This window comes from Giraffa tippelskirchi, chromosome 4, assembly GCF_054371585.1.
Source record: "Giraffa tippelskirchi isolate mGirTip1 chromosome 4, T2T-mGirTip1v1.2.pri, whole genome shotgun sequence".
NCBI classification, from domain to species: Eukaryota; Metazoa; Chordata; class Mammalia; order Artiodactyla; family Giraffidae; genus Giraffa; species Giraffa tippelskirchi.
In genome coordinates, this window is record NC_137278.1 from 104,322,648 (window position 1) to 104,335,680 (window position 13,033).

The 13,033-nt window shown below is 36.4% G+C and overlaps 1 protein-coding gene across 8 annotated transcripts in view; it reads left to right on the forward strand.

Moving 5' to 3' along the window:
- Positions 1-13,033, forward strand: part of TBC1D15 (TBC1 domain family member 15) — a 68,799-nt gene that overhangs the window by 16,586 nt on the left and 39,180 nt on the right. For all 8 annotated transcript variants that reach the window (XM_081593153.1, XM_081593146.1, XM_081593147.1 and 5 more), the window contains 2 exons: positions 5,665-5,803; positions 10,851-11,061. In XM_081593153.1, coding sequence (XP_081449279.1) covers positions 5,758-5,803; positions 10,851-11,061 — 257 coding nt within the window. In that variant the 5' untranslated portion in view covers positions 5,665-5,757. The remainder of the gene's footprint in view (positions 1-5,664; positions 5,804-10,850; positions 11,062-13,033) is intronic.

Consider the following 13,033-nt stretch of genomic DNA (forward strand, 5'->3'; position numbering starts at 1 on the left):
CCTTCCCGGGGACGGATCTCCGTCCCTACCTCTTTTGCCTCTCTTTTTATCTTTTATATTTTGTCCTACTTCCTTTTGAAGACTATGATCTGCCTTTCTGTGTGTCTGATGTCCTCTGCCAGCATTCACAAGTTGTTTTGTGGAATTTGCTCAGCGTCTAAATGTTCTTTTGGTGAATTTGTGGGAGAGAAAGTCTTCTTCCCGTCCTATTCCTCCACCATCTTAGGACCGCCCCCTACCCCCATATTTTTGGAAGTTACTGTCTTTATATTTCATTTATTTCTTTTATTAATGTTAAGTCTAATGTATTCGAATCCTGATCCTTGCTATATTTTTTTCCTCTTTAGAAGCTTTTAGAATCTCTTTTTTGTTTCTAGTATTCTAGATGTCCTGGAAATGTGCCCTTGTGGTCCTTTTTATCCTACATGTGGGTGCTTGATAGGCCTTTTTAATGTGAAAAGTTATATCTTTTAGTTTTTAGAAAATGTTCTTGAATTGTTTTAGTGGTGATTTCTTTTCTTCCTGTCCATTTTCTACTTTCATTCTTTCTGGAACCCTCTACATGTTTTATGTTGGTCCTGTAGTATTTTAATGCTCTACTATTTTCTAATTCTTTGTATATGTGTATGTTATTTTTTAGGAAATTTCTTTAGTCTTATGTTTCAATTCTTCTGGAACCATTTTCATCTTTGCTGTTTTTTAAATTTTGAATGCATCTTGTTACGTGTCCCCTTTCCCCTCTTGAAAAGAAAAATTGCATCTTGTTCTTCATGGATGTTATTCATTCATGACTCCTTTGTTTCTGAGGAATTTAAGGATAATTTTTTAGATGTTTTCATTTCTGTGTATAGTTCACTTTCTCTAATTCACTGCCTTTCCCCCTGTTTCATTTAGACTTTTATCATTTTATGTAGACACTTGCCTTTGTTTGGTGATGTTTGTATTGTGGTGCCAATAAACAGCACACGAAAAACTGATCATCCTCTCTCAGTGTGTGGGTTCAGTTCAGTCGCTCAGCCGTGTCCAACTCTTTGTGACCCCATGAATTGCAGCACACCAGGCCTCTCTGTCCATCACCAACTCCTGGAGTCTACCCAAACCCATGTCCATCGAGTCAGTGATGCCATCCAACCATCTCATCCTCTATCGTCCACTTCTCCTCCTGCCCCCAATCCTACCCAGCATTAAGGTCTTTTCCAATGAGTCAATTCTTTGCATGAGGTGGCCAAAGTATTGGAGTTTTAGCTTCAACATAGTCCTTCCAGTGAACACCCAGGATTGATCTCCTTTAGGATGGATTGATTGGCTCTCCTTGCAGTCCAAGGGACTCTCAAGAGTCTTCTCCAACAACACAGTTCAAAAGCATCAATTCTGCGGCGCTCAGCTTTCTTCACCGTCCAACTCTCACATCCATACATGACCACTGGAAAAACCATAGCCTTCACTAGACGGACTTTTGTTGGCAAAGTAATGTCTCTGCTTTTAAATATGCTATCTACGTTGGCCATAACCTTCCTTCCAAGGAGTAAGCGTCTTTTAATTTCATGGCCGCAATCACCATCAGCAGTGATTTTGGAGCCCCCCAAAATAAAGTCTGACACTGTTTCCACTGTTTCCCCATCTATTTCCCATGAAGTGATGGGACCAGATGCCATGATCTTAGTTTTCTGAACGTTGAGCTTTAAGCCAACTTTTTCACTCTTCTCTTTCACTTTCATCAAGAGGCTCTTTAGTTCTTCTTCACTTTCTGCCATAAGGGTGGTGTCATCTGCATATCTGAGGTTATTGATATTTCTCCTGGCAATCTTGATTCCAGCTTGTGTTTCCTCCAGTTCAGCGTTTCTCATGATGTCCTCTGCATAGAAGTTAAATAAGCCGGGTGACAATATACAGCCTTGACGTACTCCTTTTCCTATTTGGAACCAGTCTGTTGTTCATGTCCAGTTGTAACTGTTGCTTCCTGACCTGCATACAGGTTTCTCAAGAGACAGGTCAGATGGTCTGGTATTCCCATCTCTTTCAGAATTTTCCACAGTTTATTGTGATCTACACAGTCAAAGGCTGTGGCATAGTCAATAAAGCAGAAATAGATGTTTTTCTGGAACTCTCTTGCTTTTTCGATGATCCAGCAGATATTGGCAATTTGATCTCTGGTTCCTCTGCCTTTTCTAAAACCAGCTTGAACATCTGGAAGTCCACGATTCACGTATTGCTGAAGCCTGGCTTGGGGAATTTTGAGCATTACTTTACTGGCATGTGAGATGAGTGCAGTTGTGCAGTAGTTTGAGCATTCTTTAGCATTGCCTTTCTTTGGGATTGGAACGAAAACTGACCTTTTCCAGTCCTGTGGCCACTGCTGAGTTGTCCAAATTTTCTGACATATCAAGTGCAGCACTTTCACAGTATCATCTTTCAGGATTTGAAATAGCTCAACTGGAATTCCATCACCTCCACTAGCTTTGTTCCTAGTGATGCTTTCTAAGGCCCACTTGACTTCACATTCCAGGATGTCTGGCTCTAGGTGACACCATCGTGATTATCTGGGTCGTGAAGATCTTTTTTGTACAGTTTTTCTGTGTATTCTTGCCACTTCTTCTTAATATCTTCTGCTTCTCTTAGGTCCATACAATTTCTGTCCTTTATCAAGCCCGTCTTTGCATGAAATGTTCCCTTGGTATCTCTCATTTTCTTGAAGAGATCTCTAGTCTTTCCCCTTCTATTTTTTCCTCTATTTCTTTACATTGATCACTGAGGAAGGCTTTCTTATCTCTCCTTGCTATTCTTTGGAACTCTGCATTCAAATGGGTATATCTGTCCTTTTCTCCTTTGTTTTTCGCTTCTCTTCTCTTTCCAGCTATATGTAAGGCCTCCTCAGACAGCCATTTTGCTTTTTTGCATTTCTTTTCCATGGGGATTGTCTTGATCTCTGTCTCCTGTACAGTGTCACAAACCTCTGCCCATAGTTCATCAGGCACTCTGTCTATCAGATCTAGTCCCTTAAATCTATTTGTCACTTCCACTGTATACTCATAAGGAATTTGATTTAGGTCATACCTGAATGGACTAGCGGTTTTCCCTACTTTCTTCAGTTTAAGTCTGAATTTGGCAATAAGGAGCTCCTGATCTGAGCCACAGTCTGCTCCTGGTCTTGTTTTTGCTGACTGTATAGAGCCATCTTTGGCTGCAAAGAATATGATCAATCTGATTTCGGTGTTGACCATCTGATGATGTCCACGTGTAGAGTCTTCTCTTGTGTTGTTGGAAGAGGGTGTTTGCTATGACCTGTGCGTTCTCTTGGCAAAACTCTATTAGCCTTTGCCCTGCTTCATTCTGTACTCCAAGGCCAAATTTGCCTGTTACGTCAGGTGTTTCTTGACTTCCTACTTTTGCACTCCAGTCCCCTATAATGAAAAGGACATCTTTTTTGGGTGTTAGTTCTAGAAGGTCTTGTAGATCTTCATAGAACCATTCAACTAGTGTGTGGGTAGGTTTGTTCATAGATGGGACTTGGGGTGACCTGGCTAGGCTGTTTCTGGGTGGAATCCCTGATGTTGAAACCTGAGTCTTTTTTTTTTGGGCTGGTTATTTGTCAGAGAAGAGTCTACAGATTTTTGCCTGAAGAGGGAAAACTGGATTCTACTATTCTGGGAACTGAGAGCTGGGAGTCTTGCCAACTCGTTTGATGAACTTTTGATCGATTCTCTTGTTTTCAGTGTATTATCTCTTTGCTCAGTGTCCCTGGTTTCTTATAATCCAGAGAGAATCTGTTTTCTTTTCCAATGAATAAACATCCAGCCTTCTGGACTTTTGTTAGTAGTCCTTTTTTCAGCTTGACCTTTATCCTAGTTTCCAGAAGTACCTGATTCACTAGGTCAGAGCCTTTGGGTGGAGTTGAATTCTGTAAATGCTGCTTAGCTTTCCTCTTAATTGGTAGTGATGATGATAAAGGTTGCCTTTTTTAAATTGGGCAAACAAGGAGGACTCCCTGAGAAGTGACATTTGTGGAAGGACTCTGAGGAAAAAGCACTCCACTTTATAATTTCATTCATTCAGTATTTTTCCCCTCTATTCTTCAGTCTGTTTCTATTTCTTACTAATTTCTTTTGTTTCTTTATAATACATTCCTGTTCCTATAAAATCATTTTTTCATCTTTGAAAAGAATTACACAAGTAATCCACATTGTAAAAATTTGAATAATAGAAAGTTGCGCCCTCCTTGACTAGAACCCCATGCCTCATCTGTCCCTGTTGACTGTGTATCTTTCCAGACTTCTATCAGTACACGTTTCCTACCTTGTCTATATATCTGTCTGTAGTCATCCATCCACCCATCATCCCAGGTTTTCTCTAGTGTGTTTCTAATTATGTATGTTCCATGTAGTTGTTATGCTGCATACATTGTTTCATGATTTCCTTTTATTTACTTTTACATATTGAACATAAATGCACATGAACAGATATCAGTCTTTAAACTTCTGCCTAGCATTTTATTGGCTACCCCTAGTTTATTTACTTATTCTTTCCTTGATGGATAATAAGATATTTTCAGCTTTTCACTTTCACAAGCACTGTTAGGAGGAGATTTCTTATATCTGCCTCTTTGTATACATGTGTATTTTTCTAATGTAGATAAAGCCATTGTGAAATATGCATATTTTAAATTTTAATATATGACTCAATTTTCATTTCAGTCAGTACTGATTATCACTGTTATCAACAGTGTGAGGTAGCATTTCCTCACATTGTCGTCTATATTTTTATTTTTTAATTGAAGGGAGCATAAAAGTTGAAATTCACCCTGCTTTTCTTTGTTTCTGAAGTTGGACTTCTGTCACTTCGTGTTTCTTTGATTTGCTTGTTCATGCAATTTCCTTTTCTCTTTTGATATTTGTTGATTTCTAAGTAAGTTGGTAGGGGTTATTTTTGTATTCTGGATGTTTTCCTGTCATCTTCTATGTATTTTAGAAAGATTTCACACAGTTTTGCTTATTGTTAACTTATGTGTAGTATCTTTTGTTGACTAGAAGTTAAATTTTTTGATTTAGTCAAATTATTAATGTTGCATTTTAGACTTCGTTCTTTTTTTTTTTTTAAGATTTTTGTTTGTTTTTTTGTTTTAGTCTCTTAAAACAAAGTTCTTTAGGACTAAACATGTAGATATGTTATTTGTAGCTTTTAGGTAATTTTGATTAAGAGAAATGTAGCAACCAATGATGATGACTTCAATAAGTGGCTACTGTTGGCTGTTTTCCTCAAATAACCAGAAGTCTGGAGGTTTGGAGCTCTTTGCAGTGTTTTTCTTGTTTTTTCTCTATGGTTGTAAGGTGGCTGTTATATTTTTAGCAACATAGCTGCATCGAAAGCAGGAAGTAGGGGCAAAGGGATAAGGCTTTTATTAGGAAAATCAAAGCATTCCCAAGGCCTACTGTTGACTTAGCTTATATTTCACTGATAACTCTATCTGCAGGAGAGTCTGGACATGCTTTTCTTTTTTTGTTAACTTGAACAAGGGAGAAAGGATAGGAAATAGTGTTCAGTTTTCCCACCAGTGATGTCTGCCACAACCTACAAACTTAATTTATATAGAAGCTTAGAAGACATTATTGATTGAAATAGAATTGTAGTCTTAGTCCCTAAATATTTTATATGTTATAATTATTTTAGGACTCCAGCTCAGTTGTAGAATGGACCCAGGCCCCAAAAGAAAGAGCTCATCGAGTAGCGGAACATCTGAACAGTTACGAAGCAGAGTGGGACATGGTTAATACAGTTTCATTTAAAAAGAAACCACATACTAATGGAGGTATGACTTCAATCTTTTGAAATCTTAAACTGATTTGCTACAGTATAAACAAAAGTGCAAAGAAAATACTTTCATGCTCCTTAGAGGAAGGATGATTTGGTGCTTTGATTAATATGTATAACTCTTATGTTTTTATTCCTTTATCATCTTTTTGTTGCCTTGGTTGTGACTTCATAAAGTACTTATTCTGTTTTGAAGTTATTAATGGCAAAAAAATAGAAACACTTTAAAAATTGATTTGGTTGTCTCTCATGTACATTTTTTCATAATCCAGGAGAGTTTTTAAAAGTCATGTTATTTCATCCTGAAGCACCAGGGGGAGATGGAGTATACCACTAAACCATATCGTTCTAATTTCAGTGTTTACTGGGATCATCACAACTCATTGCAGTCTCCCCTATATGTTCAGTGACTATTCTCCTTTATATATAAATTTATGTTTACTGTGTGATGACTGTCTACATGTAGATAACAAGAAAGAGCCAAGCCAGCAGTCTGGTAGAACACATACATATACTATCCCAGATACAAGCTAGCTAGCCTGTCTGTGATGTGGCCAACTTACTTGTGAGCTCTTTAAAAAATATTAAACACTCTAAAGAGTTAATTTTTGTTTTGTTTTGATTTCTTTGTATTTTATAACTAATAGGATATTTGATCTTTTAATGATTTTGGTCTGAATTTAGGATTTATTGGCATTTTACCATAATCAAAAAGGCTAGCCAAAGTTTACAAGAACATGTATTGCTATGTTTACAAGAATAGATATTGCTATGTTTAATATATGTATTGCTGTGTTAATATAAGTAAAATTGATTTTCATGTATGGCCTGGGGAATCATTCTCATATACAGTAGTTACACTTTGTACTGTGTCATTTCTTGGGAACAGTAGCAATTAAATAAATAGTAAATCACAGGCTTTTTTTTAACAATCAACTCATGCATATATTAGGCAAACAAAAAATAGCAGTTCACATAAACCAACCCTGAAGGTCTAATCTAGAGAAGTTAAAAATCCCTCAAATGTTAAATATACTAAAATCCTGTGGTTTTCTTTTCATAACATTTTTACATTGTTCTGATAAGAACCTTCCCTGTAGAATAGGAATGCCAAAAAAAAAAAAAAAAAGCATATATGCATGGTAGTTCAGTCACTAAGGTGTGTCCTACTCTTGTGACCCCATGGACTGTAGCCTGCCAGGCTCCTTTGTCCATAGGATTCTCCAGACAAGAATACTAGAGTGGGTTGCCATTTTCTTCTCCAGGGGATCCTCCCAACCCAGGGATCGAGCCCACTTCTCTTACATCTTCTGCATTGGCAGGTGGATTCTTTACCACTAGCACCACCTGGGAAGCCTATGAGCTAGGGCTAGCTTTCTCTTATAGAAATACAGTAGTCCAAATGGGTGAGTTGAAACCTCAAGAAAGAGCCTAGTTACAAAAAGAAAACCGCAGAATTTTAGTATATTTAGCATTTGAGGATTTTTAACTTCTCTAGATCAGACCTTCAGGATTGGTGTATGTGAATTGCTATTTTCGTTACCTAATATTATTGCTAAATCCTTGAAAATGAAAAAGTTACAGAAATGAGCAAAATGAGTGAATTTTCAGAATTTCATAAAGGAAGCATTACATGTTTGAGAAAAGTATCTGACACTAAACATCTTTTTAGATTAATGGTTTTTAACTTTGGCTGTGCATTGAAATAACATGGGGAAATTAAGCTTTTAAAAAAAGTACCAGTTGGGACTTCCCTGGTGTTTCAGTGGTTGGAAGACTCCGTGTTGCCACTGCAGGGATCACAGGTTTGATCCCTGGTTGGGGAACTAAGGTCCTGCATCCTGCATGCTGTGCTGTATGGCAAAAAAACAAAATTCAAAAAAGTACCAGTGCTTGGGTTTCATCCAGCAGATTAAATCATCCTCTGGAGATGGTGCCTAGGCACCTGTATTTTTTAGAAGCTCTCCTGGTGATTTTAGTGTGCAGAGTTGAGAATGTCTGTGTAGCAGCATATTGCATAGCTTAGCAAAAAACAGACATAAATACTGCTTGTATATCTTGGCACTGTATGATGACTTGTAAAGAGTATTTAGTAATTATTAAAAGTTAAGGACACATTTTCTTTTTCTCTATTTTCTCCACTACTTAAAAAATTTTATGCTAGCAGTAAGAAATATATTGCTAGTATGGCCCATTGTGCAAACACATGTACATATTTAACAGAACAAGGAGTTGATGAAGTACATTTATTCCATTTCATCCCATTCCATCTCATCTTATCCTCGACTTAACCTCATCCAGTCATGTTTCATAAAAACTGCTTCTTAAGACATTTTCTAATCTTAATATTTCAGAATTAAAAATTAGGCCATTAAATTTTTTTTAATTTTTGAAAAACAGTTTTCAAATAAAATTTTTAATTTTATTATTATAACCTTCACATTTTTTACTTTTTTTGTGTGATTTACAGAGGAAAATTTGGGGCACACCTCTAAAAAGTTGACTATTGAAAACTTTTTCTAAGTTTATGTTTCTTAGGAAATGTACTGCTGAGTCTTTGCTTTTATATTCTAGATCAAATGTTTTGAAAATACATCTTTCCAGAACAACAGACTGCCATGATGTTCTGGAAACCTATTCAAGTAAAATGTTATGACCTTCATGTTAATTCTGTTTAAGACATACAGAGACTTCCTATTTTATTCACTTTCCTGCTGTTACAGCCAGTTTTCCTATGTCAGTGTGTTGCAGGTATTTTTTACATGTATTTGGTAACATGGTAAGTTCATCAGAACTAATTAGTTTTATTTACCTTTCTCTAAGGAAAAGGAAGGAAGTTTTGGGTTAACTCTTGGGTTCTGTTAGTTTTCTTTTGTGATAATTTCTAGTTCTGGCTAGCTTGCATTGGTAGACAGGATTGCACATTACTTTTCTGTTGACTTGGTACTAGGTTATTCTTCTATTTAACACACCTTTGAATACCTACTATGTGCTAGTCACTTTTCTAAGCACTAGGCATATAGCTGTGAACAGAATTAAGTTCTTGTTTTTGGCAAACTTAAACTCTAGTAAAGGGACTTCTAGAATTGACTTGTAATGTTTCTCTCATCATTTATCAGACCTCTAAGTGAGGAAATGTGTGAGGCATTTTCTGTTGTATTTAGTATGTAATGTGTTTCTCTTCCATTAACAAGAGAAAATCAGTATAAAATTTTTACTTTGGGAATATGCACAAACTTCTGATAGTTCGTATAGTCTGCATATAGTATTTAATAGTCTTCATATGATTTTCTTGCATTACTTTGGATTAAATACTTTTTGTATAATTTAAGAACTTAATTTAAAAATTGCATCTAGTTTGTCACTGTTGTTTTGCTGTGAAAATATTTTTGTCTTTGTAGATAATCTAGTCGTATGTATCTTTTCTAGGTAGTGCAGATACATTCATATGTAAGTGACTCATGTTGGAATTCTAGAATTGATCTCACTTTGCTGTTCGTTTGTAATGGTGTTATGAGCCCTGTAATATAAATTCCAGTGAAACATGATGTGTAGTAAAGCACTGAATCTGTTACCAGCCTTAGATATGAGTTCACCGTCTGAGCAGGAAGTCGGCAGGTCACTGTGTAGATAAGTTACTTTAACCTTTCTGGACTTTCTTTCAAGTGATACTTGTTAAAGGTATCACTTGATCAATGTCCATGAAAGAATGATGGTGTCTGCATTCCTTGCAAGTAGAGGTTTCTGTAAGGTGTAGATTCCTCTGTGTCAGTTTAGGAGATCTTGTTGGAGGTGATGGAGCTGTAATGTCCCTGACTATGTAGGAAGGTGACATACATGCAGGTCAGTAATGACTGATCTACCCTTTGATTAATTTAAGTTCTGTAGGCAAATATTATCTATGTGGTTTATCTTTGTGGAATTGATAGTGTTGGGACAGAATTAGTGACGATTTTCAATAACAGGATAGTATGACACTTCTTATGAAATAGCATTCAAGAAAAGATTTTTTAAGATTTCAGAAGCTTTCATGCTTAAGGTCTGAGTTAAAATGTTAAAATGACATTTTTAGATAAGAAATTAATTATAAGTATTGGATAACATTTTTTCCTTTGTTCTTTACATTCTTATTTAAATAGATAATCTTTAAATTGCTTGTTATCGATTATGATATTATTCACAAACCTAGAATTTTAAGCTTCTCTGAAGAGCCCAAATACTAGGAAATGGTTGATTTTACATAGCTATAGTTTGATTTGAACTGAGGTCTTAATTTAGTAAAAGGTTGATTTTAGCAGTGATATTGAATGTATTCATTCTTCTTGAAGCATTCACAACTTGATCACCTTTTCATCCTCAATTTCCCACTGTCTTGTGGGTTTTTGAAAATATTAGTCTGTGTATTCACTCCAGTGTTACTTTTGATATTGGCATACTTTTACCTTCACTCAGTGTAGTCTGCTAAAAATAATTGCAAAAGGATGTGAGGAATAAAGGTTGGTTTTTGGTTTAAATGACTGTTGAAGTGCATCATTTGATTTGTTTTTGGAGGAAGTGGAGAGGATGAATATTTATTATTTGCTATATACTTGACACCACAGTAGTTAATTGACAAGTATTATCTTTTTAATTCTTAGAATAACATTGGGAGGTAAGTATAATTATCTCCATTATACAGATGAAGAAACTGAGGCTCAGAGAGTTCAGTTATTTGCCCCAAATCATTCAGTTAGTAAGATGGTGGTGTTGCAGTTTGAATCCAGCCTACCTGCTTCTAAAGCCACTATCATTTTGGGGCAAAGCTGGTATTTTAAACAAGGATAGCATTTTTTTCAATTTGTATACAGTAAGATAATTATTTTAAAGACTGTTCTTTCAAGAAAATGTTTGTTGCCATTTCTAATACAGGTGGAAGCAATGGTAATATGAATGCTGCAGTCATTCCCTAGGTTCAACAAATTTTTGTTAGGCAGTCGTGAAGAGTGCTGTCAGTACCTTTTAAAAAGGTGAACAAAAATATTTTGCCCCACTTTCTTGTTTTTAAGATGCTCCAAGTCATAGAAATGGGAAAAGCAAATGGTCATTCCTGTTCAGTTTGACAGACCTGAAATCAATCAAGCAAAACAAAGAGGGTATGGGCTGGTCGTATTTGGTATTCTGTCTAAAGGATGACGTCGTTCTCCCTGCTCTGCACTTTCATCAAGGAGATAGCAAACTACTGATTGACTCTCTTGAAAAATATGTGGCATTATGTGAGTAAGTATCAAATTATTTTCTACTTACTGAAACTGGATTGTTGTGTTGGTCCCAAGGCAAACTATTTTTACTTGTTGGGTGTCGGTGACCTGTGTGCATGTTAGGGGACAAGCAGCTTTGTTCTTTCTGGAATACTGGCTATTTTGGATGAATGAATAACATTTGCCAATTTAGTAATTTGGGTCTGCAGTGTATCACCTTATTATTGTTTTAAAGAAAAAAATGGTCCAGTATTTTTAATACACATTTAAATGAATGATGATACATCAATAGTTAATGGGTTATATATTTACCAATTTTACCTTTTACGTAGTTTCTCTTAAATGTAGAGTTTCGTTTGTAATGTTACAGACTTAAGTCAGGCAAATTTAAGATCTTTATAAAATTATTCTAAGTGTGGAAGTTAGGGTGTTCTCACTTTCCAAAAATCTTGTGTCTTAAATTTATTTATGGAGGTGTGTTTGTGTACACATAGTTTTTCTCACTTTCACTCTCCACAAGTACATTTTTGATATCTATTATGTTCTGAGCATTGTGCTGGTTGTTTGATATTTAGAAGTGAACAAAACAGGCATGTTCCTGGATACCTGCGAATTTATGGCCTAGTGAAGGTGGCTGATCAGTAAATAGCAGTAAAACTCAAGAACTAAGATGGAAGAAGTACAAGGAAGGGAGGAATGGTACTTCAGATGGGGAGTTGGGTAGGTATCAGAGAAGACTTTATGGAGGAGGTAATGTTTAGGTTGAAACCTGACAAATGAGTGAACGTTAGCACGAAAGGGGAGGAGATACTTAGAGCAGAGATGTTTTAGACAGAGGGAAGAACATGCTGTCATCATGGAACAGGGTAGTTCAGTATCACAGGTCTGCACAGTGGGAGAAGGGAGGACACCAGATTTAAAGATGAGGTCAGAGAGCTGAGTAAAGGCCATAGAGTGAAGGATCTTGTCAGTCATGTTAGCAGGTTTTTCCAGTCATCTAGAGGAGTTAATGGTGGCATGAACTAGGAGAGAGATAGGGAAGTATTGGAGGAATATTTAGTGTTAGAGTTTGCAATTGATTAGATATGTGGAGGTGAAAGAAGGGAGAAGTTGAGATCTTTAGTTTGGGAAGCTGTAAGGATGATTGTTAACCTTATTAATATTAATGCCCTCACTTTAGTAGAGAAACATCATGCCTAAATGTAGATTATATAAAGTTAGGAGCGATCCAGAAGTTGAGAGATATTGACTGTTTTTCGGCATGGAATTCTCCTCCCTTGCCATGTTGACCACCTCTGGCTGGCACTAGGCATGCTGATGAGTACCTATAACCATAAGAAAGTCAAATCTGGTTGGTAGAATGTGGGTCTTAAAGTGAGAAACTGAATGGGCTGTCACCCATGAGGTTAAGTGGATTTCAGAAGGAGCATCATCACAACTAGGGCAGAAGGCTTGACTCTTTGGGGATTTTAGCAGCATAGCAAGCTCCTCTCGCTCACCTTTGGGATGTAACTGTTAAGAGCTACGTGCGCTGAGACTGCCGGTTGAGGCATACTACCTGCAGTGATGTGGTAGTCCCGCTCTGTCCTGGTAAGATCATATTTTGGAGAACTAGGTTTAGTTTTAAATATATTAGACTATACTACATGGAAAAGATGACTAGTATAATGAGAGGGATCAAAATGGTATCATGAAAAACATTAGAAGGATGTGGGGATTTAACTTGAAGAAGAAGAAGAATTTAATGCTGTACCATTTTAAATAAAACCCAAGCTTCTTACTGTGGTCAGTGACCTGCCCTATCTTAGCTCTGTTTATTTCTTAAACCTCATTTCATGCTATTCTCTTCTATACTCTAGTCACATGGTTTTCTCTCAGTTCCTAAAATGGCTTAAACTGTTTCTTGTCTTAAGTCCTATATGTAAGTGTTTCTTTTGCTTAGATTCTTCTGTCTTATCCCTGAGGTCTCAGTTTAATGTCACTTCTTCAGA